Raw genomic sequence first — 27,257 nt, forward strand, 5'->3', positions numbered from 1 at the left:
AACTCTCCAGTTCCTTTCAGTTCAATTTCTTTTTCAATTTTGTACCTGCTTGTCACAAAAAGATATTCCAAAAAGGGAAGAACTGATAAAACTGAAATTATTTATATTCAATGTCATAGCTTGGAAAAAGTAGAGTCCACTTCATCACAGTACATTCATTCAGTCAAGGAATTAAAAAACATAATAGAAAACGGAGCCTTATAAATGTTTGACCTACACCTTGTTTGAAATTATACATCTATAAATAGCCAATAGTTTCAACAGCAATTAAAAGACTGATGCTTTAGGGGTTTCCTTTATTTTTTCTCTCTTTTTTTTTAGATCAGATGCAGATGACCTTTTAAATATCGTATATACATAGATAGCAAGGAAGAGCCGGGGGTAATACTGAGGGAAAACTGGTGACTTGCAATGAAGTACCCATATGAGAGAAAGTTCAAAGTTAAAAGTTGGTGTTTACCCTTTTAAAATGTTTTTCTGCTGGAAGATTTTCTTTATATTTATAACAGTGTTTTAGTCTTTGACGATAGTTAAATGCAAGCTAACCCAAAAAAGCTGCAATAGCAAATTTTTTCAAACCCTCTAATGCCTTCTGTTTTGAGGCAGTGAATAGCTATACAGTCAATGTATCTAAAGTCCTTGGCAGACAAAGTAGGCTTTGTTTGCAGGAGTAAACAAACAACATTGTCCCACTCACCAGTGTTAACTCTTTAAACTTAACTACGTCTGTGTCCTGAGTCTTTTCATAGCTGTTTAATTGAGGCTGTTAAAGGAGAAGTGGACAACTGAGAGAGGAAAATGCTCTCTAATTTGACAATATTTTGGTCTGTAGCAATTTTATATGTGTACCATAGATGAGTTCATACACTCCAAGTTGTCTTATTTTCATTTCAAAGATCCAATTGACAGACCAGCCAGTTGCGTGAAACACAGGTGCAAGGTATCTTACATGTCTGAACACACCTAGAAACTTAGAAAATCCTTTATGAACAATTATGTGGCTTGGCATGCTAAAAGGCATGTCCAAACAGATTGTATGCAAGCATCTAGATGGAAAATACATGCTGGAAGAAGGAACATATTATGTTCTGGGATACTCAGGATCTTGGTTGGAAAGGATACTGCCTGTACTGTAAGACTCGGATGGCTGGTCACATAAAATTTCTGTGGGAAAAAGTTATGGATACTCCCAAGAATGTTTGAAATGTGAAGAAAACTTTAGTGGTCAATAGCAATTTTGTTCATCTCTTCTGTTCCCCTTTTCCTAGTTGTAGAAAAACCTTGCTCCTTCATACTGGCTTACTCTGATACTCTGTGCTTTTCTTCTGTTTCCTACATCTGTCATCTTCAGTCCAGTTATGCTACCTGGATTTAGCATTATTTCTTATACACAATGCAGAGTCACACCGAATTAATGGTTCTTGGGTAATTTTTATTTTCGCAATAGTGTAGGTGCTCTGTCTGCTTCTGAACTTTTATTCCTTGAAGCCTGCCTTTCCTTTCAACTTGCCTACAGTGGTGGGAAGATATGAACATATTAAATTTCCTCTTCATGTAAAGTTTGGAGTAATCATAATGTCCTTCACTGCCAAAATTTTGGTTACCTCTGAAATATTTTTATTGTCCATTCTTAAGAATTCTCAAGTATTAAAACAAGAAATAGAGGCTGGACTTGATGATTTGAAATATTTTAGGGTGAAACTGTGATGCAAAAATAAGCGACAAACAAACAAACAACGGAAAAAAAAAAAAAAAAAAAAAAAACAACCACAAACCAACCCCCCTCCCCACTTTGTAGAAGAACTTGGAAGATTTCCATTCTGTATATTTGTAAAGTGACTGCATAATAGAGATGATCATGCAGAATACTTCATCAAAAAACAGGTGAGTAAAGAGGCAACTGCTCTTTCCTCCATTTAGTTTAGAAACTTTGATGTTACAGAAATATTTTCTAGTTTTTTTTTTCCTAAAAAGCTTTAATAGTTTTCACAATTATATATCATTTAGAAGTACAAAGACTACAATATAGTGACTAGCAGAATAAATTATGCTTGATATGGAGAGACATGAAGCATAATAAGGATTTCTTCCTTCTGTATTAAGAATCCCGTCTTCCAAAGAGAACTTTTGCATATCCTTTTTGGAGGTATGGCGTTTGATGTAAAATATGCATAAATTAAAATTTCTGAGTCTCCATGTTTATGATTGCTAATTCCACTACAAATGGGATCTTTAGGAAGTAAAAATATTTAAGAAATACTATTTTGGAGTTAATATAATAATTAACAGCTATTACTGTCTAGGAAAGCTTGGTTATAAATTATCTAGCTCAGTACTGAATGATAAAAATGATATTGAGTTTTTAAATTTTGACAGTGAGAAAACTTGACTAATGCAGTTGAGGAAGTGGTGAAGTAAATGGAGAAAAAAAATGAGATTTCTAGACAAATTTTATGTTTTAAAGAGTAGTAATTTAAAGAAATATCATGAAACAACCAATTTTGAGGAATGAAACAGAAAATATAGGTAAGGGTAATGCAGTGTTCCAGGACATGTGACTAAAATTTGGGAAAACTAAAGAAGTGGAGGTATTTGTGAAATGCTAAATTAATGCTACAGATAGACTATATGAGTTTCAGGTGAAGCTAAGCGAGTACAGCCAAATAACAGATAAATACTCTGTGAGGGGACATAGCTAGGAAAGATACAAGACTTTTGTAAATGGATATTAATTTCATTTTTTACTTGCCAAACTTCACAAAAACTCTCCTGTCCTTTTGTACTTCAAAAATATCAGTCACTTATAAAAAATACTGTACAGGATTATGGCCACTTTTTACAGTGTCACTACTGAGGATGCCAGCTCCACAGAGGATTCCTCACAGGACTTAGAAATACCTTTAGCAATCAGCAGGCTGTCTTAGGTCAATCAAAAAGGGTAAGTCCACTATATAGATAATACAGCTGGAAGATAAGGAAACTAATTCCTCAATTATCTTTTTAGTTAGGTGAGGTTATGTGACGCTATTCTCTGTGTTAAGGGTGGCATTTGTCTATTAAAAGCCAGGTAAAATAAATGTAATAACTAGAGGACTACTGAGCAGTGCGACACTGAAAAGAGTTCCATGGGATAAATCAAGGCTTATCATTTAAGAATAATGGTAGAGATTTCAGTAATACTGATACATTTGCTAGGAAAGGGTAATGATGTGCTAGAGAAAACAGAGTAATTGAAGGAGCTGTTTAAAGTGCCATGTAAGACTATGTACCATAAAAGACAGTTAGGAAGTTTTCTAAGAGTAGTGTAGAATTCTTACTGCCAAATGGAGAAAGTAGGAGCTAATAGTGCACAAAACAAGAACTAAAGCTTCATGAAACCAGACTAATTCTGGGAAAAAGAGAATGCAAAACCTCTCTGTAGTTCTCTGAACAAACCAAAATGAATAGAGGGCTTTGGTATAAATGATAAAGCAGCAATTTAGGACAAACCAAGGAGATTTAAAAATACCCACAAACCAAACCCTAAGACAAACCCAAACACCACCAGCATAACCAATATAGTATATTTTATTGAAAATTAGGAAAAGAGAGATTAAGTAAAGACTGCTTCTGATGTCTTACAAATGCCAGCGAATGTCATAGAAGCTTTTATGGATGTATTGACTGGGCCCATCAGCTGATTACCAGAGTTTACAAAAGTTTGAAATAATTTTCATCAGTGATGTAGTACACAGACCAAATTTTGGAAAACAGCAATGAACACTGCAAGGGAAAGAAATTAGTATGGAGTACAGTTCTTAATCTGTAGTAGCAAAGATCAGGATGGGTATTCTATCTCCAGTAAAAGTTGAGGAATACAGTTCACTACACTGATGACACTGTCTTGAATGTATACAAATATAATGTGTAATGCTCTGTATGATTTGTGTCAATATTTACATCCAGAGCTGGGTTTTTTTGGTATTTTAAAGTCTAATAGAGGAATAAATATGCTGCTTTGGTAGGAGAAGTTTTAATCTAAATTTTAATTATAGCTACCTAACCAGTCTTAATACAAACACAATGAAATTCAGTTAAATTTCGGTATGTAATTGTAATTCTCTATGTCATTGAGGTGCCCACAAGTTGTCTACAAGGCACCATTGTGGATAAATCCCCCAAACTCTCTGTGGGAAATCAACGTGCTGGGATTCCCCTCTTAAGCTCCTGTAGATATGGGGAATAAATGCAATGAATTAGAAATCTGCATGCAGTTGCAGGGCTGTGATCTTTTGGGGATTATAGAGATATGGTGAGATAGCTCCCATGGTTGGAGTGTTGCAATGGAGGGATACAAGCTCTTTTAGGAAGAACAGGAAGGGAAGACAAAGAGAGGGAGTTGCCCTTCATGTGAGAGAGCAGCTGGAGTGCATGGAGCTTTGCTTGTGGATGGAAGAGGAACCAATAGAGAGTTTATGGATTAGGATTAAAGAAAGAGCAGGCAAAGGTGACATTATAGTGGGTGTCTGACCAGGAAGAACAAGTGGATGATGCCCTCTAAAGACAGATAGGAACAGCCTCACATTCAGAGTCACTGGTCCTCATGGAGTATTTTAAACACCCTGACATCTGTTGGAGAAAATACACAGCAGAGCACAAGCAATCCAGGAGGTTCCTGGAGTGAATTGACAATAACTTCTTCCTCAAAGTGACTGATGAGCCAGCAAGGAGAAGTGCTCTGCTGTACCTCATACTCACCAAAAAGGAGGGTCTTACTAAGGCTATGAAAGTCAAAGGTAGCCTTAGATGCAGTGACCATGAGGTGGTGGAGTTCAGGATCCAGAGGGGAGGGAGCTGGGTGAAAAGCAAGTTCACAACCCTGGACTTCAGGAGAGCAGACTTTGGCCTCTTCAAAGATCTACTCGAAAGAGTCCCATGGGATAAGGCCCTAGAGGGAAAGAAGACCACAAAAGCTAGTTAATATTCAAGAATCACCTTTTCCAAGCTCAGGAGAGTTCCATCCCAAAGAAATCAGGCAAAAATGCCAGGAGGCCTGTGTAGATGAACAAGGAGCTCTTGGCCAAACTCAGACACAAAAAGGAAACATACAGAAGCCGGAAGCAAGGACAGGCAGCCAGGGAGGAACACAGAAACACTGTCCAAGCATCCAGGGATCAAGTTAGGAAAGCTAAAGCCCCAGTGGAACTGAATCCATCCAGGGACATCAAAGACTTTAAGGGCTTTTATAGGTACATCAGAGGCAAGAGAGAAACTAGGGGAAATGTGAGCCCATTGCTTAATGAGACAGAGGACCCAGCTACACAGGACAGGGAAAAGATGGAAGTACTTGAATGCCTTCTTTGCCTCAGTCTTTACTGACAAGACCAGCCTTCAGGAATCCCAGGTTCCGGAGACCAGGGGGAAATGTTGGAGCAAATAATATGTATCCTTGGTGGAAGAGGATCAGCCCAGGGAATACTTGAGCAAACTGGACCTCGGTAAGTCCATGGGCCCTGATGGGATGCACCCATGAGTGCTGAGGGAGCTGATAGATTCATTGCAAGGCCTTGATTGATAATCTTTGACTGATCACGGTGACTGGAAGCAATATCCAAAGACTGAATGAAAGCAAATGTCACCCCCATCTTTAAAAAGGACAAAAAGGAGAACCTAAGGAACTACAGGCCAGTCAGACTCACTTCGATCCCTGGGAAGGTGATGGAGCAACTAATCCTGGAACTATTTCCAGTCACATTAGGAATGAGAAAAGTATCACGAGTAGTCAGCATGGCTTCACCAAGGACAGGTCATGCTTGACCAAATTGATAACTTTCTGTGATGAAGCAACTGGCTGGGAAGGTGAAGGGAGAGCAGTAAATATCACCTATCTGGACTTCAGTAAGGTCTTTGAAACTGCCTCCCATAAGCTTCTCATAAAGAAGCTGTTGATATACAGAGTGGATGAATAGACTGTGAGGTGGACTGAAAACTGGTTTACTGGCGGGTACTGTTCAGTGGTGCAAAGCCTAGTTGGAAACCTCTAGCTAGTGGTATATCCCAGGCATCGATAGCAGGTGCGTTCCTGTTTAACATCTTCATTAATGATCTGCGTGATGGGGCAGAGCGTACCCTCAGCAAGACAGCAGGTGACGCAAAGCTGGGAGTGGCTGGCATGCCAGAGGGTTGTACTGCCATCCAAAGGGACCTTGACAGGCTGGTGAAATGGGCTGACGGGAACCTCATGAAGTTCAGCGAGGTGAAGTATAAAAACCTGCACCTGGGGAAGAACAGTGCCAGGCACCAGTATATGCTGGGGGCTGACCAGCTGGAAAGCAGCTTAGCGGAAAAGGACCTGGTGGTTCTGCTGGACACCAGCTGAACATGAGCCAGCAATGTGCCTTTGTCGCAAAGGAGGCTAACGGCTGCATTAGGCAAAGTATTGGCAGTGGGTCAAGGGAGGAGATCCTTCCCTCTGCTCAAAACCGGTGAGGCCACAGCTGGAGTGCCGTGTCCTGCTCTGGGCACCCCCAGTACAAGGGGCACATAGACATACTGGAGAGAGTCCCACAAAGGGCCATAAGGATGCTTAAGGGACTGGAGCACCTCACATTTGGGGAAAGGCTGAGAGAGCTGGAACTCTTTACCTTAGAGGAAAGCAGTCTCAGGGGGATCTTACCAACGTGTACAAATACGTGAAGGCAGGGTGCAAAGAGGACAAAGCCAGGCTCTTTTCAGTGGTGCCCAGTGACAGGACAAGAGGCAACAGGAACAAACTGAAATGCAGGAGGTTCCTTTGAACATCACGAAACACTTTTGCCCTGTGAGGGTGACTGAGCGTTGGCACAGGTTGCACAGACACCTTGTGGAGTCTCCATCCTTCAAGATATACAAAAGCTGTCTAGACACAGTCCTGGACAACTGGTGTAGGTGGCCCTGCTTGAGCAGGGGTGGTTTGGACAAGATGACCTCCAGAGGTCTCTTCCAACTTTAAGTATTCTGCAATGTAGTTGTATACAATTATATAAACTATAAACTATAACTTCTTTAATTGGTAATTAATATATATATAGGATTTGTCTTGAGAATACTATTCTCTACCATAATGGATTTCATATTGAACTGATAGGAAAATAAATTTGATGAGTAAATAAAAATGTGAGTCGCATTTAAGATTTTATACATATTCCACCTCTCTTCTCTCGCAGACCTACCTTTACTAATTTGACTACCCCTGTGGGGTTTTCTTGGTTATAAGATACCAATACATCTCTCCTGGACTATGCATCTATTACATGAGTAACACCACTGATCTCACTGTAATATAAATGAAACCAGGAGTGACCCAAGACATCTTCGTCCCTCATTATTTGAAATCTTATTAGATATAGCATTAGTTCAGATTCATCAGTAGTTTCCTGACATATATGAAAAATATATCTACTCTCTCTTTTTCCCTTTCTTCCCTTCCTTGGGATTAAAATTAACAATTATACTGTATTATTATGGATATCAGTCTTCTGGATATTATTGAAATAGCTCATTAATGTTTTTTTATTTCTTAATTCTGATATATACCCTCCACCTTAGCTGGCATTTTCCACCTCCTGGGTTGACATTGTCATTCAGTTCTCTGTGGTGTATTTGTTGTTACCTCTAAGTATACCTCTTCCAAAGACATATATACTTCAGAATATTCATGAGAAGAAAATACACACGTAATAAATGTAAAAAAATTTCACCGCTCTTACCAATTTACATGTTGCAGTGATTTCAGATGGTAACAAAGACAATCTTTAATGTATTTTTAAATGGCCTCCAGCAGTAGGTGAAGTGAGCTAGCATCACTATTCTTAATGGGGTTCTGCATTTGTTTAAAAAAACCGCAATGCTTTTTATGTATAATGCAAATTGTACATTAGGATATGTAAAAACTAATGCTGTTTTAATGGTTATTTTGTTATAACTAGGCTACTTGAGGAAAACATATATAAGCTATAATAAAAATTTCTTGTTAACAAAAAAAAAAACAAACCTGAAATAGCTTCTTAATTACCTCTTTGTTGTCATTAATGCAGAGCATGAGGATTAGCACTGATTTTTACTTTAAAAAACACCCCAAAACTGAACAGAAAAAAACCACAAAGCTTTCAAATACATAAAAGCTGTTCTGAATTCAGTAAACAAAAGACATGCTGTTTTAGCATATTAGATTTCTTAGGCCGCTCCATGATGGAATAGACAGATTGTTCTGGAAACTACTTAATCCTTTATACAATATTTAGTACAGATTTTTATTTCAGTCCAGAATCAGCAAAACAACATAAAACATAAAAGATACATGTTTTAAAAAGTCATCATGAAAATCTTATCGGATGTGTTTCAATCCTGAGACCATAGGTTAGTGGACAGAGATTACTCATGGAAGTAGCAATATAGGCTTGTACCACATCAAGCTGAATAGGAGGAGGACCAAACAATGTTTCTTCATTTAGTCTACATTTTTAATGAATGGGAACCTGAACAGCAAACATAGGTCAGGATTTTTTTCCCCCCTTTAAGAATTCTTTTCTGCTTATTCATACCCGGTCACCTACAGGAGGTATTAGGCCAAGCTGTCAGAAAGTAAGGGCACCTGACAGTTCTTTATTTTCTCTCTTCACCTGATGTATGGACTGTATTTATTACATTAAAATTGGACAGGAACATGCATATTGGCTCATGCAAGAGCTCTTTGGTATATGAAATCCAATTAGTCTCCAGTTCATCTTAGCTCAATGCTTGTGTCTTCTGGCGTGTAAGTTACAACAGTCTAGTGAAGGTGAAACTTTCTTGTTCTAGCTCTCTGAACATCAGCTTGAGGAGGGAGTTTGGTTATTGGCATGTTGATTCAGTGCATCTATATAAGACTCTTTGCTGCTCATAGGTGTGTTACAAAAAAAAGAAACTGCTTTTCGCAGCAGGAATCCTAGAAGATTTTGTCAGTGACAGGACCATCTACCTTCTCCAGACTGTGAATGATCCCTTTATAATAAGATACAATATTGGGGAAAAGATGCAAGTCTAATGATGAAAAAATACCTTTGCTGTATGATTAGTTTGTGGAAACTAAGAATCTTCGAGATTATCACTTGGTAGTGAAGATTGTAAGGAACTGGGACAATAATATTTCTAAACCTATGATAGACATTGCTTCATCAGGTATGTGGAGAAGTATCCTAAAAATATTATTAATTTTGATTTATCTCTTATAATTTTAAAACATTGGTAGGAACAAACAAAAATTTTGAACAGAAAGGAATGACTGTAATCTTTCTCAATAGAAATGGTGTCAATTATTTTTATCTTTTCTTTGGTTAGTGAATCAAGTTAGTAAACTAATACAATATGAAAATGCACTGCAGACTGGAGTTTTTCATTTCTGTTTGTTGCTTCTCAGCAAGCAAAAGAATTTCAGAGCACTCCTCATCTGGCATTACTTGTTATGCTTCCATTTTAGTTTGTTCTCCCTTTATCTTTCCCAGTTGCACAAAATTTTCTTTTTGAAATGTGCCTTTCTCCTTTCCAACTGTGTCCTCTTTAATAACACACAATAGCACAAACCTGGAAAACTGACAATATAACTGAGTGAGAAAATTAAATGTGTGACATGTCTCATTGAAACTTAGTGCAGATTCTTGCATCACTGAAGAACAGAGTTGCTTTAAATGTTACCTTAAGGATAAATTGAAATAAGTGAATCTCTTTGGTGAGTAAAATCTGGCTTAAAGTCATGCCAGTTAAATCTGGCAACCAAGAGAATACTGCACAGGATAGGAGCTAGTTTGAAAATCTTTTAAAATAAGTGCAGCTAATGTTAAACGAGCATCATTTAATACTTCAGTTCATGATGCTTAAAATAAATATCTCCATTATGGGAATTCTATATGAATTATTCTCTGCTGATTTCAGGCCAAGTCTTCCCACTGTTGTGATTATGGTTGCAGAGACTATCATTCATCTACAAAGTATCTAGTAAAGGTGCTAATACTATATGTGCTCTAGAAAACAGAGAAATTGTGAATGATTCCACAGGTGTATTTTGGCACAACATGGCTAATATGATTACTTAGAACAGTAATTACAAATTTCCCTGAAATTTGTCCCCAGAATTAAGAGAAATTCAGGACTTATTTGAACAAAATCTAAAACGCAGAGTAATTTGGGAAGGTACTGAGGTCTCATTGCAACTGTGATACTTGGATTAAACTGAACTGTTGACAAATATATTGCAGAAGAAAGGAGAAAAGATATTTTCTAGATTACACATATAAAAAGTACTGTTATAAAGTAGGAGAGTAAAAATGTGTTTGGTGAGATAATATTGGGATAGCCTGTCATTTGGTAAAGACCACAAAAAACTAAACTGTATTGGAAAGCCTTCTGTATGTAAGAATTCAAACTATAGGCTGGTTTGTTAATACAGTCATATTCTGGTCTCTAGCTTGAATACCAATCACGGAAAATTCAGGGGGAGTTCTGAATTTGGAATTCAAATAGAAATAGATGTGACAACTTTTAAAGTCTTTACCTGGCATTGCTATAAATCGTTTCCAATTCCAGAAGTAGTTTGTATGATAAAATGGGTCTGGCTAACCTAATCTGCTCTCTGTTTTTCACAGTAGCATATTGTGGCATTTTGGTGAAAATAGGATTAACACTTTCTATGCTATCAGAAAACAGTCCATGACCTTTATATTCAATTAGGAGATTTCATACCTGGTGAAATTCATGGCAGAGTGAGGGGGAGAAAACTCACACTCCTGTAATTGGTGGGTTTGATTTGGATCATTGGAAGTCATTTAGCATAGAATTCTCGTGCTGTAATTTTCAAGTAATTTTTAAAGCAGAATTATTATGTTGTTCATGTAAAATTTTCTGAAAGATATTTTACAAAGCCCATTTTCAGATCTAAAAAGATATTGAGCTGAATTAGACTGTGGCATCTTTTCATTAGCACATTTTATGTATGTTTTCATTTATCTGGAAGAACAAGGTAATATATATTAATGAACTCTGGTTTTGTTGTAATTGAAGAAAAAAGAAATCCATCTTTTATAATCTGGTTTTCTCTCTCTGTTACCCTTTCTAACTATTGTTTTCAGTTTAGCAATACCTTCCTTTTTCACTTATGTGAAATACTCCTCAGTTTAAAATTTTGTTCAACCAGTTTAGGTAGATGTCCAAGCATGCAAAATTGTTTTTTACAGTAATTGCAGTTACTGTATGATGAACCAGGCCTATATAAAATAAACTAACAGACATTCTGATTTTCTATACAGTGAGAAAAATTATATATGAAGTATAACACTGACAGCTGAAAAGGGAAGTATTTTTTTTGGAAGAACAGCAAGAAATTCACTGAAACAAGAGTTTACAAAATATCAGTGACAGATATGAAAACAAGACCACATCTTCACAGCTGATCGTTTTGTGCAATAAAATTGCTAAATGAAACAGATGTCTCTCCATTTCTTAGCTTGGCTGACATGAATCACAGATGCCCATTAGCCAAAATAACTATAGGAAACACTTTATACTAAAAGTAGAAGGGAAATATTTTGCAGAACTTTTTTTAATGCTCAACTTTGCAATTCTGATTGACACACTCCTCATGCATTTCAGAGATAAGTAATGATTCAGTGTTCAAGCCTGTCAAGTACATAAGGTGGTCTTTAGCCATCTTGATTCCTCTAATAACATCTGGATAGAAATAAGAGCTAAGAAAATGAAACGAGAAATACTTTCTTTCCTGTCTTACATATAATACACATTTTCACTCCTTTACGTCTGGAAGCTTTGTTCATTATATCTATAGCTTTGTGTTTCCTGATCACCCAAGACCTTCTGAAATGTCATTCTGAATTTGAAGTTCTTCTACAATAACTGTAGACTGTCATGTGTATACATAAGATATAAATTGGATTACCAATCCAAAGTGAAATTATTAATAATTTTTGTAGAAAATGAAAATTGTTACATCTTAGTGTTCTTCTAAGCTATTTATATTGGTATTCCTTACATATATGTTAATCTGAAGTGCAACTATCAGTGCCCTAAAAGCCTTTATATTGATGGCTCCAAATCTCATATTTATGAGGTTTGTATTTAGTAAATCTGTATTTACTAAAGTAAACATAAACATATGTAGCATAAGCAAAATTTAATTTGTTATTCTTTGATAAATATTTACAGTGTTTCTCAAGGCTTATTTCTGAACTGAAATAAAATAGGAAAATATTTATATAGAAATATTTTTCTAAATTTCTATCACAAAGGCTTTGATCCATGATTCTGCATGAACTCCTTCTGTTCCACATATTGCAAGTGTGTGGGAAACATGCAGTCTTTGAAAATGTTTCACAGCAGTGAAGTTTACTGTGTGACTTCAAATATCCTGCCACTCCACCGTGTATGTTTGGTTTCAGCACAAAAGGCAAGGAAAGCCACATTCAAAACCCTAAGAGCTGAATATTCTACCTCTGATACTGACTTAAAATGGATGCTATGAAACACAATATAAGGGCAGCACAGAAAAAAAGAAAAATATTTCCATGGCTGCATGCCAAGGGGGATATTTATACTAAGCTATGTGTATAATGTTTTCATGGTCTGGAATGTGAGCTTAAATTAACAAAAAGCCTTCACATGACTGAATGTGATCTTACTGCAGTTCTAATTGCTGTTGTTAATGGGTCCTTAAACAACTTTTTTTAGCTAAGGAAAAAATGCACTAGGTCTGTCTTAAACTTTTTGGAATTTTCTAACATTTTTTTAATGTGTTTTTAAAAAAATCTTTATATTTGCACTTCATTTTTTAATCAGAGCTTATAGTTTTTAGTTTTTCAGACTTTTTTTAGATTTTATTGTTCTGCTCAACATAAAAATAAAAAAAAAAGTATACATTTCATGGTAGAAATAAATCTGAATGCCAGATTCTTTCAGTTAATTATGAAATCAATAAGATGGAAGGAGCTTTCCAACAAAGTGATGAGAAAAATTATGGCAAATATACTGAAAAGGTGAAATGAGCCAACCACAGTACTGTATTGAACAAAGCAACATAATTTAATAGTTTGGGTTTTTTAATCGATGTACTACAGCCAGTCAGTACTACAGGTCATTAATAGATGAAGTTAAGCTTTATATTACTTAAATAATATTTATTAAATCAATACCTAATACTTAATAAGTACATTTCTTTCCTTCAGGCTATTTACATTAATTTATGGAATGATAATGATAATGACTTTAAATGAAATGTTCTCCAATTTGGGAGAAATATAAATAATATGAAATAAAATCTAAAAAAAAATAAATTAGTATGGCATGGAACCAGTTGTTCTATTTTCCTTAATTGTCATGTATTCTGCCATGTTCTTCATCTGCTTAGTGAATTTACAACTAGCACAGCAGGTTGTGAATTTTTAATAGAATCTTTTCAAGGAAGGAAAAGGTCAGTATTAACATAAAAATCTTCTTTAAGAATTGTGGTGCAAAGGTTTCTCAGCAGAGAACAGGTGTCATTTCAAAACTAAAATCTGTCATAGCAGTCATGTTAAAAAATTCTTGGAGATAAGTTAGGAAACAAATGCCTCAGTATAACACCATGATTGCCAGTTAACAGCAACTGAAAATTATTACTTTTTTTCTTGGTACTAAACATGTTTGTTGCACATAGAATGATTTAATATATAATAATTAGTTTAAAAATAAAAATTAAAATACTCATTTTTTTTTTCCTTTTCCTTCCTTTTCAGCTTCATTCTGATCAGGACAAGGGAGATGGATCCCTCAAATACATTTTGTCAGGAGATGGGGCTGGTACTCTTTTTATAATTGATGAGAAAACAGGTGACATTCATGCTACTCGCAGAATTGACAGGGAAGAGAAAGCCTTTTACACCCTGCGTGCCCAAGCTATTAATAGAAGAACTCTGAGACCAGTGGAACCTGAATCTGAGTTTGTCATCAAAATCCATGACATCAATGACAATGAACCAACATTTCCAGAAGAAATTTATACTGCTAGTGTTCCTGAAATGTCAGTAGTGGGTGAGTGCTTTAAACTGAGACACAAATGCCTGTTATACGTTACTTGATGAATAATTTTCCCATCCTCTGAAAAGTCAGTCATGTTTGGAATTCTACCTGATGGATTAAGTATTTTTCATTTTGCTTGTTTTGTACAAATATTGGAATTGCATCCAGAAACTGATTTTTGTGATTTTTTTATCTATTTCTACTTGGAATATTCAAATGAATAGTTTAGAGAGATTTAGAATGTAAACATAAATAGTAGTTAATAGTAGTTAATGGTGTATCACCCTCCTCGTTAAGAACTGTTAAAATAAGATCACTGTGTTAGCCTGTTGAAAGTTCAATGACTTTTTCTTTCATTTTCACTGGAGGTCCCCAGTGGTGATAAGCACTGAATGGAGAGCTGTCTCCACTTTCGCTGTTTCTGTGGCTGAGGAGAGTTATGTTTACTCATGTGCTGTTGATGCACTGACAGAAGGTAGACACCCTCTTCATTCTCTTTGCCTTCAGATTTTTGCTGTGTGGACAAATCCTCTTGTGCTTTCTGTTCTTCCTTTAATTCTCATGGATGGCAGCTTCAAGAATCTTAAGCGGCTGTTTGGGTTAATCTTTCTTCGGTTTGCAGTGTGTTTTCATTTCCTATCTTAACAACAAAGTTGTGGCCTGGATCATGCCAGCTGGTCAGATTCCTAAACGACATTTTGGAATATGAGCTACTATGACTGTTATATTTTCACTGTGCGGTCAAGCATAGCCAACACAGTATGGCATTGCACTATATTGTGATTCTGACAGGGTGAGATCATTGGAACCACATGCTACCTTCCCTGGGACAGACTCAAGCAAACAGGATGCATGATATGGTGGATTCCCTATACTATCTCCAACTTGATGAATGTAGTAATTTAAGGGATAGGGGGCAATGGTGACAAGTTGCTACCTGGCAGAGAAGGTGCATCTTCTTTGCGACTACCCCACTTTCCCAGGTGTCTTCCATAATACGTATGAGGGTCTGCAAGTGGGACCCAACAATGATGAGGATGATGGTTCATCTGGCTTGGAGGTGTTGCTGAAGTTAAATCAAACTATGCCCTGCATGAAAACTGCTTCCATATAGAAAAAAAAAAAAAAAAAAAAAAACATGAGTCGCTGTCATAAAAGACTCTCCTGAGGGAAACAGAAGGCCCAATATGCCAACCTGACCCACTACTTAGGGAAGTCTGCTGCCTCCCTGGGGCCTGGGTTAGAGATGTGACAAGAAAATCTCCTGCTCTAGTACGGACGGCCCTTGGGTTATCATCCACTACTGAATTTTCATGTAGGCAGCAATGAAGTCACATTAAGAAGTCCAAGGGCAATCAAGAGAGACTTCGTGGCCTTGGGACAACTGGTTAAGGGATCAGGAGCACAAGTGGTGCTCTCCTCTGTCCTTCCAGTTGCAGGGAATGATGAGGCAAGAAACAGGAAGAGCCAGCAGATCAATACCTTGCTCCAAGCCTGGTGTTACCAGCAGACTTTCGGGTTTTTTGGGACTGTCTCCTTGACACCAGGCCTACTGGCAACAGATGGGATACACCTGTCTCAAAAGAGGAAAAGGATCTCATCACAGGAGTTAGCAGGGCTCATTGAACCAGCTTTAAACTAGATTTGAAGAGGGAGAGGGATAAAACCAGGCTCACTAGAGATAAACCTGGGGGATGTCACACCAGTGTTTGAGGAATGGTGTGCTGGCAAGGTTCTTCAGTCCGCTCCACGATGTGCTAAGTACACTGGAGCACATTTGAAATGTCTTTATACTAAGGCATGCAGATAAGAAATAAGAGGAGCTAGAACCTTTGTCCCAGTCGAAGATACATCAGTGGGATAAGCAAAACCTGGTGGGATCAGTCCTGTGGCTGGAATGGCATGATGGACAGTTACAGGCTCTCCAGGAGGTATAGACAAGGCAGGTGAGGAGGGGAGGTGGTGCTGTTTGTGAGGGGTTGGATCATATGGTGCTTACAGCTGGTGATGACACTGTTGAGGGCCTCTGGGTAAGGGTGAAGGGGAGGGCAAATAAAGTGGATGTTGTTGTGGGACTCTACTACCAACTGCCCAGCCAGGACAATGACCCAAATGAATTATTCTACAAGGAATTAAGAGCTATCTCTAGATCCGCTGCCCTTGTCTTTATGGGTGATTTTAACTTCCCAGGCATTGACTGGGAATAGCATGCAGCAGACACAAACAGCTGCAGGAAATTTCTGAAGCATGTTGAAGATAACTTCTTGGTGCAGGTACTAAGGGAGCTGACTTGGAAAAGTGCCCTCCTAGATTTGTTGTTTGTAAACAGGCACTTATGCACCACGTGGTGATTGTTGGCTGTCTTGGTCACAGTGACCATGAGGTAGTTGAGTTTCAGATCATTGGAGACAGGAGAAAAACTGCCAGCAAATCTTCAGCCCTCAATATGGGGAGAGTGGACTTCAGGCTGCTGAAGGACCGAGTCAGTAAGGTCCCTTGGGAATCTGCTTTTTGACAGTATTGGGGTCCATGAACACTGGTCACTATTTAAGAGCCATCTCTTAAGATTGAAAGAGCAGGCAATTCCAAAGTGTCAGAAGTTAAGCAAACACGGCAGAAGGCTGTCTTGGATCAGCAGGGGTCTTCTAGGACTTAGGCAGAAAAGGAAAGTGTATGGACATTGGAAGCAATGACAGGTGAGACAGAAGAACTACAAGACTATGTTCATTACTGTAGGGAGAAAATTTGTGCAGCCAAAGTTTGATTGGAGTTCAAGCTGGCCAGCACTATGAAGGACAACTAAAAGGACTTTTAAAAATATGGTAACAGCAAAAGGGGGATCAGAGATAACACTGGTCTATTACTTGATGAGGTCAGTCACCTCAAAAGTAGGGATGTAGGTAAAGCAGAGATGTTTAATGACTTCCAACCAACTGCTTAACCAACTTAATTTTCTTTTATGACAAGGTCACCCATGTAGCTGACCAAGGGAAGCCAGTAGATGTGGTGGTTTTGGACTTTAGCCAAGCGTTTGATGCTGTGTCTCAGTGTCCTGGATAAACTGCCCAGCACACAGCTAGGCAAGCCCATAGTAAGTGGGTGAGCAAGTGGCTGATGGGTCGGGTCCAAAGAATTATAGTAAATGGGGTTACATCAGGCTGGTGGCCAATCACCAGTCGGGTTCCCCAGGGCTCAATTTTATGGCCAGTCCTCTTTAATATTTTTTATAACGTATCTGGATGCAGGAATCAAATGTACGTTACGTTTGCCAATGACACTGAACTAGGAGGAGCTGTGGACTCCCTCGAGGATAAAGAGGCCTTACAGGGAGATCTGGTTAGACTAGAGAGCTGGGCAGTCACTAACTATTTGAAATCTAAGAAGAGCAAGTGTCAGATTCTTCACCTGGGACAGGGTAAGCCTAGTTGTAAGTACAAAATGTGGGACAAGATGCTGGAGAGCTGCCCTGCAGAAAGAGCTCTGGGGGTTTAGGTTGATGGCAAGTTGAATACAAGTCAACAATTTGCCCTGACAGCCAAAATGGCCAACTGTGTCCTGGGGTGCATCAAGCACAGCATAGCTAGGTGCTGCAGTCCCACCTCAAGTACTGTGTGCAGTTTTCAGCACCTCAATACAAAAAAGGCATCAAACTATGAGTGTGTTCAGAGGAGAGCAAGCAAGATGGTGAAAGGTCTCAAGGGCAAGACTTACAAGGAGTGGCTGGCATCACTTGGCTTGTTTGGCTTGGAGAATAGAAGGCTGAGGGGTGACCTTATCTCAGTCTACAACTTTCTGAAGGGAAGCGGCAGAGGAGGTGGTGCTGATCTCCTCTCTCTGGTGACCAGTGATAGGATGAGAGGAAATGTAATGAAGCTGCATCAGGGGAAGTTCAGACTGGACATAGGAAAAGGTTCTTCACTGAAAGGATGGTGAGTCATGGCACCAAGCCTGTCAGAGTTTAAGGAGCATCTGGATGATGCTATTAGCCCTATGGTTTAGTTTTAGGTAGTCTTGGAAGAGGCAGGGGGTTAGACTTGATAATCCTTATGGGTTCTTTCTAATTGAGATATTCTATGATGCTATGATGCTATGATAGAATTATTCACTAAAAATGTATCTGTACATTTATAGAATACCTTGCACTCCTGCTACTTTCTGTACATCCAAGTTTGATAGTTCACTATAAATCATTTTATCATGTGGGAAGGCTGGACCACTAGACACGCACATACACATATATAAACACTGCTTTTTAAAATTACAATTTATTTACAGAGATATGAAGGTTTTTTTATATATAAGTATGATTGGTGAGTGATAATAGCAAAATGGGGTGAATAGCAAATTAAAAGGCATGACTCTCTCACTACCAAATATGAAAAAGGATCTGCTACAGATAGATGGTAGTATTGATCAGATGTCACACCTTTTATTGAGGGAGATAACACTGGAACAATCCTTTTTGTGTATTTGTTCCAGTTCTTGTAGAGATTGTCATCATCTGTTATATCCTCTAGTTATCTTCTCTGTATTTTCACCATGCAACTGATGTTTTACAGATGCTAGATATTTGTTCTTTTTTTTTTTTTTTCCTTTTTATAATTTAAATTCCGGTCAGTCTGTAATATGCCTGGTAACTTGCGATTTTTATTTATGCCTTTGGGGTCTCTGGTATGTTATTCTAGGACTGTATTCTCAAGACATCTGCTATCATCTGGTGCCTACACTCTCAATCTCAGTATTGAATATCACTGTTTCAAATGGATGGGCCTAATCTTATCTCTATTTTAAGAAGTGTCAAAAAAATAGTCAACTATTCTGCAGTTTTGCAACTGTGATGTCTATTTATACACATCTGTACTGCAACCACAGTAATGAGATGTTCATATTAACTCTATATATGCATTCATCTGAATACCAGAAAGAAGACAGACATGGTAGCATATATTACTATGTAAATTTACTCATTGCTTTTAGAGCTACACTGTATAATGTAGATAGCAGCTAGAGTTCAGAGCTGTTGGGTTTCTCCTCATATATAGTTTAAGTTTTCAGTAAGATTACATGTATCATTCATTTCATCAGTATACCACCGTATCTCTGTTACTTAATAAGTAAGTAAACTGGTAATTTTAAAATCACCAGTATTTCTTTATCGATTCATAAATGAAGGCTGTTATAACCTAATGTCCTGCTTTCTTCACCAAAACCATGAAAAGAAGTGCAGAAGTACCAAAAACATGCAAGAAGCATCATCTTGAAATAATTTAAATCTTTACACCCCTTGGAATGAAAGATTTCCTCCATCCTAAAATGCCCTGTACTATAAGGTATTGCAAACTGGGCCAGGAGGTTAAAAAAAAAGAAAAAAAAAAAAATTGTCTCTTAAGTCTTTATCTACTCTATCTGCCACCACCTCTAAGGTATGAAATCATTATGTATCCATATACCAGCCTCTTTTAGACCAGAAACAGCAGTTATGATTTCTTCCTCAGGCTGTGGTATTAGCCAGATGGATACCTGAGATATTAGCTATTTCTATTATCAAATAGAGTGACTTGACAAAGGTCCATAAATTTTGTTTTCTTTTTCATCTTTCTTCTGCTGCTCATTAATCATAGTAAAGGCAGAGATAAATTGGCCAGCTTCAGGTTCTTGCAGTTGGGTCAATATCCTGACAGATGTCTTCTTTTCCTGAAGTCTTTGCACTGACTGGATGTTTTCTTTTCTTTTACTTTTTTCCTTTCCTTACTTTCAGAGTTCGTGAGTCAGAATATTCTTATGGGTTTGATGACAATCTTCTGTTCTGTCCACCATATTCTTCACCTATCTATCTCTTTCTCCTCATTTGAAGGTTTCTTTTCAGAACTGCAGATGAGTCTTATTTTCCTCTATACAGCTTTTCCTTTGGATTTTGCCTATTGGTATATTTTTAAGAAGCTTTCGGAACTTCCTGCTCTTTAGACTTTTTTTTTTTATTATTATTATCACATCCTTTCTTTTATTTCTTGATGTTTCTCTATTCATCTGTTGTAGTTTGCATACTTTCTAATCATTACTTAACCTTATTCCATCTTCAGTGCTTTTTCTGCTATCTGGTATGCTCTTTAGCTGGTCTTTTATACTTCTGAATTAAGGATATCAATACATTCTTCGTATGTTTCACATTTACCTGTGAACTACAGGTTGGGTGTCCCATCCCACAGTTAGCCTGTCATCTCTGCCTGTGATTATCTTTTTCTCTTTCTCTTCGGACAGCTTTTAGAGCTACTGTTGCTTGGCTTTCTCCCTAGGCTTTTTGTACACTTCCTTATTAGTGCTGTTCCATCAATTCCCAATGCTCAGTCCTCTCTGCCATAGCACTTGTAACACTTCCTTCTTGTTTCTTATTAACAAAGGTTTTTAAAAATCTTTTTTTATATCTCTCTCACCAAACCCTTTTGCATCTTCTGACTGACAATTTCATAACATCAGTAAAGACAGATTTTGAAAGCCTGAATTATTATATTAATTTTTTTATATTTTTTACAAACCCTGATTTCACTTTGCGCACAAATCCTGTCATAAAGAGAGGGGACAAAAAATGAAAGAAAATGAAAACTAAAACACACACACACACCAAGATTAAACATTATTTTTCTTTATAAAGGGCATCTTAAAAAATTGGAAATATCTACTGACGTGTTTGTTTCCAGCTTACTGTTTTCCAAGTTACAGGAGTACAATGTAGCCAAAGACCTTTCTGACATGAGTTTCTGTGAATATGCAGCCCTTTCCACTTCTTCTCTGTTATTCTACTGAATTAAATGGTTTATTTCAAGGGCAAACGTGTCATCATTTCCTCTCTTTTCTGCTAGAAAGAGCAGAAAAATTATATTAATTTGAATTGTTATTTGTATGGATAATTTACCTTGGAGGGTACTTGTTGTACTTAAATATCACATAATTCAATTGGGAGGAAGGAAAAGGAAATGCAAGTTTCAAAATCACCTCTATAATGAATATTCTGTGGATTCTTTTTCCTAGTTAATTACCTTCAGTGATTCTTATATAATACAACTACATCATAAATGCGTTGTGAGGTCAAAGTCATTAGTACTTGTATGGTGTTTGAAGATGCTTGCAAGGAACACATTAAAAAGGGACAAATATATTAATTACTATTATAGTACCAGAGCCTGGGGGGATTAGAATATTAAAATTATGTTAAAATACATCTTCTGAGAACTACAGTAATCTGACAAATGACTGTTTATTTCTGGGCCTAGCTCACTACTTTATAATTCTAGTTTAACGTATAATAAAATTTGCAAGTAAACAAGGAGAAAATTACAGAATTCACAGGTCTTATTAATAATACAGCTGGTGCCATATTCTCCAGTATATTATCACTGTCTCCTTTATGCACTTCTATAGAGTTCAGATTAGGCTTTAGATCCTGAAAGTCAAAGACTCCTACCAAATTCATCAGAAGCAATCTGCACCTATGTAAAGGACAAAGCAAGACTCAGAGCAAGTAGTACTAAGTCACACCCACACTGAATGTTTTTTAAACCCTGACATGACTGATAATCTTCAATGCCTTTGGATTTCTGGTCCAGATTTCAGATCAGAGCAAGCAATATAATTGTAATATTGAGCATCAGTGGTCTTCAGTGATTTCAGAGAACTGAAGCAAAGCAAAACAAGCTGATGGTTTGACAGTTGATATGCACAGCGTAACTGATATACTGGTGTACTCCTCCTGCTCACTTCTTTCAATGGTTTCTGTCAGGTTTTTCATAGGAATCAGCAGAAGTCTAGAAAGCATGTCTCTCTTCCTCATGAGCAAGGGATCAATGTGGTGACTTCTGCATCCTGAATGGCACGCAGTAGCAATGCCCTTGTGCTTTTCCTGCCAGGTACCTCACCGGTGACTGGCCAGCAAAAGCTGAAGAGCTAAGGTAACATTAAAAATTATAGGTTATCCTTACTGGTTTTGGGTAATGGGGTGTACATCATCCTGAGCAAAACCCACTGAGTAAACCTCACTTTGTGATAGTGATGAAATTAAGGAGACCAAGTCTCTTCCCACAGACTTTGAAGGGAAGATCAAATCTACATTTTTCAGAAGTGCCTGATGGATTTTATTGGGTCTATAAGCAGCCATACTCACTGCAGCTGAAGGGAAGGATAGCTGATATGATTTACTCTATTTCCTGTGTATGTGTATTAAAATAGCATTAATTAATATATTACATGTACATTATGACATTCATAACTAAGGAAGCAGTAACTATTAGACACATATTACTACGCTGCAAATTGATATTTTTTTTTAGTTAATTTTAAAGGTATTGAACACATTCTTCGGTTTTCTTCTAATTATCCTTCAAAGCTGATTCTACATGCTTTTTTTAAAAAATAAAATAATAAAAACCTTATACAATTGACCTAGTAATAAATACTGCTAGTTTGAACTTACAAAGGAAATGTGAAAATCAGAAACAAGAAATAATTCAGTTACATGTAATAGAGAAAAATTACCACCTTTCATTTGTTTGTAAAGTAGACCAGTTTCTCATTAATATATTGTGTTGTTGTGATAGGTGCCTCTATGATGACTGTCCTCTGTTTTTACAGATATAACATGGCAGATTTGTAAGCTTTATTTGGACAATGCCATGTTGATTGCTATACTTGGTGGTTTGATTTTTTCCCTATTGCCTTTTTTTTTTTTTTCTTTTTTTTTTTTTTTGACTTGTAGCACTGAAGTTACTGGACATGGTTTATTCTGTATCTTTCTTTTACATACCTCATTGCTATTTCAGAGCAAACGTGCTTTAGGAGCAATTATACATTCTAGAACTGCAATTTGCTACATACTAAGATGATTCAAAAAGTGTATTTCCCAGTCAAGGCAACACTGCTCAGAACTTAGATATATTCAACAAAAAAGCCTCTGTATCTTCTAGCAGAATTTACACAGACCTACATCTACAAATGGAGTTCAGTCTGGCTGGAGTTACGAGACATTTGTGAATTGGAAACCGATGGAGTTTTTAGGACAGCTCTATCACCCCTACATTCTTATATTTTAAAGATGTTCAGATTTTCACTTTCAGCCCTAGTCTAGATGATCACTAAAGCAATCATTAGTACAGTGTAAAGTATTTATAATTTTCATCTTGTTTTTCCATTGTATTTGTATAGTAATGTTTTATCTTTCCTAAATTTAATTTCATGTTTGAGACTTTGTTCTGTTAAATCAGTGATTCATTCCATTTTAATAACTGTAGTGATATAAACCATGAATCTGTCTATTGTGCCTTCTTTATGAGACACAAGTACTTTTAGGGACTCACTGAAATAAGTGTTTCTGTTCTAAAAAGTTGAAAACTGAACACTTCTGAGAACTCATCTCTGATTCAACAGTTATGCACATGCTTATCCCATTGATATTGGCATTATTGTTCATGTGATTAACAACTGACTTGTCAAAAGTATCATCTTTTGAAATAAAAAAACCCCAAACAACAAAACCCGAGGAAGCTTAACATTTACTCTTATTTGCCTTTTTATGTAAGAATAAATGTGTAATGTAGTCAAACTATGAAAGGGAATAAATAATTGTGCAGAGTGCCTTATATTTACAGGTTCTTTATTGCACAATACCTGGTAGTATTTGATGGAGGAAAATAATTGGGATAAAATCTGAAAGTCCTCTGATCCTCAGGAATAGCCCATATCTAAACAATCACATGCATATGATGATTTATTTTCTTTTGCATGTTTTTTTCACTTCTTTCCTATATGCTTAAAATCATATCTGCACTTTATGGAAGTACAGTAGGAGAGATTGATACTTTCTTTCTCTGGGGGAAAAGTTTAACAGGATATAGAAACTATTTTGATTCAGCAAGAAATGACAGAGGCAATGGCAAGCATTTCTTGTTTTGAAGGACTGGTATATTCCACTAAAATTTAGAGATGGTCTTTAAGATTAGAAGATTTTATAGAGTCTAAATAACTAGCAGATTTCAAAGTCCGTATGGCAATATTTCTTCTGGTAGTAGCTATCTATATTAAAATTTAGAAAGCAGGGAGAACAGATAACTAATTTTTCCCAAATTCCAAAGACCTATTAAATAATCTTTTTTTGTCATGTTTCTACTTGTGTAATTTCATATTATGTTGACAGTGTTGGACAAAAAAACCCAAAATATCTGTTGTAGGTAATGGAAAACAGATATTTATTGTAATAAAAACAAGTAAGTCTTCTGAAAACAGGAAGTGAGTACGTAAGTATGAACAATTGTAATTGGGTGAGGATAAAAATTCAGCTCAACCATAGCTATTTTTATGAGAATATTATAATTTGACATTAATTAATTAATTAATTAATTAATTAAGATTAGATCTTAATTACGCTTGTGGTATTAGGAAAGTTTAGATTCAATTTATGTAGAATGAGATCCTGAAATGGGTAAGCATGTACCTGACATTGACTCTAAGATCATATATTTGAAAAGTCCAATGGACATCAGGTGAAATTTTCTTTGGGGTCTGCTCAAACGGAAATTGATGTTCTTGGAACTTCACCTCATACCATGTGAAACTAAGTTGACTTTGGACATTTCAGGTACTTCTGTGGTGCAAGTTACAGCTACTGATGCCGATGACCCTTCATATGGAAACAGTGCCCGAGTAATTTACAGCATACTTCAGGGACAGCCCTATTTCTCCGTGGAACCAGAAACAGGTCAGGAAAATTGTCATTATTTCCATTTCCCATAAGCTGTAGACTTTTCTTTAATTTTAAAAAATCTAGATCACCTACAAAATTAATTCTAAAAACTTACTGAAATGAAATAATATTTTTTGCTTTTTTCCTCCTAATTTATAATTATTTTAAGAAATATAAAAACTTCAGGGTTATTACAGCTGGCATTATGAAGTATAAGTAATTTTACAGTTGTACTATTGATAGCTTAAGTATCTAGTAAACATTTCTAGTAAAGGCAGGAAAGAAGGTTTGTGTCCTAGAAAATGTTGTTCTTTTTCCTTAATGGTTCTAACTTGGACTAATAAAGATGTTCTTCTTTCTACTCATAAACCTTATGTATAAATAGCTTGAATCAATTTTAGTATGTAATGTAAACTGGAAAGGGAGCTGTGAAGTAGAACGAAGGTTTGTTCAACAAAGTAGCTTCTACTGAAGACTATTTGTAAAGCTTATGAACAGAAATTCGTACTTTAAACCATGAAATGAATATTTAAGAAATATATTTTACAGACTAATACAAAAAAGATGCAGGAGATTGCTGCACATAAAAAATAAAGTGTTTATTAACAATTTTTTTACAATTATTATTTATATTAGGCATCATCAGGACTGCTTTGCCAAACATGAACAGAGAGAACAGGGAGCAGTACCAAGTAGTTATCCAGGCAAAGGACATGGGAGGCCAGATGGGTGGATTATCAGGGACCACCACCGTGAACATCACTTTGACTGATGTCAACGACAATCCGCCTCGATTCCCCCAGAGTAAGCTGCATTTAATAGTTGCCTTGAACTGTAAGAGCTTCAAACTAAAGAGTTAAGCAATCGCCATTTGGTTTAATTTAGAGTAAGTCTAGATTATGTGCACACATGAACAAAAGGCTTATGTACTGATTTATTCACTGTTATTAAAGCAGTATATGAAATGTTACAGCATTTGTTTGTTAGAAAACAGTTGCACAGTCAAATATAACTGCAGCACACCTGGAATACTTTCCAGTACTATGGGAGGGGGTGGTAGGTGGACTCTTAAGAACATTACAGCAATGTTTTTATTTTCCCCTACGTATTGCTTAAGTTCTACATACTCCTTATTTGAAAATAAAACATGTAGTAATTCTAGATATGCAGAAATATTTGAACTGTAGTATCTGCTTACAATTTAGTCATGAAGAATATGGAAAAATAACCCACTTGAATCAAGCAGATTTGTACTTTTTCAGTTACAATGCTACAAAACCTAAAAGAAAATTTCCCAAGATACAGTAAATGAACAAAATGCAATTTAACTTACTTTTTTGTTTTGGTTTGGTTTTGTAACATAAAAATATTAAATTAAGTAACATCAAACGTTAAAGTTTATACATTTAAAATATATTTGAAGCCTTTTGCATATACTGAATCTGTAATATTTGGAAAATGGTTTGGACATATTTAATAGCTAAAAGATTTAGAGTATCCTCACTGCTCATTTTTTCTGCTGTATAACTACTGAATCTGGCAGAATCAGCTTCAATTTTTTTCTGATTTTAACATGTTCTTTATAGCACAAATGGAGTACCTAATTTTGTTCAATTTAGTATTGCAGATAATAGATACGTGTCTTTTAAGATGTTTGTCAATGTGTGATTTCATATACACACTCAAAATAGAAAGATCACAAACAACTGAGTACTTACAGTTTGTGCATTTCCACACAGGTCCTATTCTGGACAGAATTTATTGTTAATGACATTTTATGTTCTTTGTATTTCTACACTTTTTTTATTTATTATTTTTCTTGTTTTCATTTGTATATAGAGGATTATGGTAATTCCAGTGCTGTGTAGGTGAGGAATGCTATATTCCTTTCTGGTCTCATTGAGGAAGACTATTTAAAAAGAGGTCATGTTCAAAACTATACAGAAAGTTAATTTCAGGAGTTAAATTTAAGAGAGCATATAAGCATCAGACATGCACAGTTATGCTATTCTTTTGTTTCTTTCTTTCTTAAATACCCTGTTAGTTTAATACATAGAATGATAGAATCAACTTTATAGACCACTTTTACATGACTTCTCTGGCAGTCCAATATCGTATTTGAGTCAGATGAGAATCTCATGTATTATCCTAGAAATATCTCTGCATTTTCTGTTAATGTCAGTTTAAATCAGATGTGACCTTTGCTTTAAAGAAACTTCTAGTAACACTCTGATGTTTGGTTTTTATTGTGGTTTTGTTTTTCTCTCTACTTTCTCTCTGACAATAGCTCTGCTAGATATAAATGTATGTTTCACTGGAAATGAAAACTAAAACATTTAGAAAGATGATTCATTTTACTAGATATATGAAAGTAAAAATAGCTATTGACTTTTTAGAATATCTTTATATTTAATCTCAAAATGCAAATAGACCTTATAATGATTTCCAATTTTAATAGAGTTCAATTAGACTA

At 36.3% G+C, this 27,257-nt stretch overlaps 1 protein-coding gene across 5 annotated transcripts in view; it reads left to right on the forward strand.

Annotated features, from left to right (window-relative positions):
* Positions 1 to 27,257, forward strand: part of LOC308059842 (cadherin-10) — a 109,043-nt gene that overhangs the window by 55,434 nt on the left and 26,352 nt on the right. For all 5 annotated transcript variants that reach the window (XM_080377774.1, XM_080377776.1, XM_080377775.1 and 2 more), the window contains 3 exons: positions 13,776 to 14,070; positions 24,680 to 24,799; positions 25,421 to 25,588. In XM_080377774.1, coding sequence (XP_080233900.1) covers positions 13,776 to 14,070; positions 24,680 to 24,799; positions 25,421 to 25,588 — 583 coding nt within the window. The remainder of the gene's footprint in view (positions 1 to 13,775; positions 14,071 to 24,679; positions 24,800 to 25,420; positions 25,589 to 27,257) is intronic.

The sequence above is a fragment of the Falco punctatus genome (genome assembly GCF_963210335.1).
Source record: "Falco punctatus genome assembly, chromosome: 3".
Lineage (NCBI taxonomy): Eukaryota > Metazoa > Chordata > Aves > Falconiformes > Falconidae > Falco > Falco punctatus.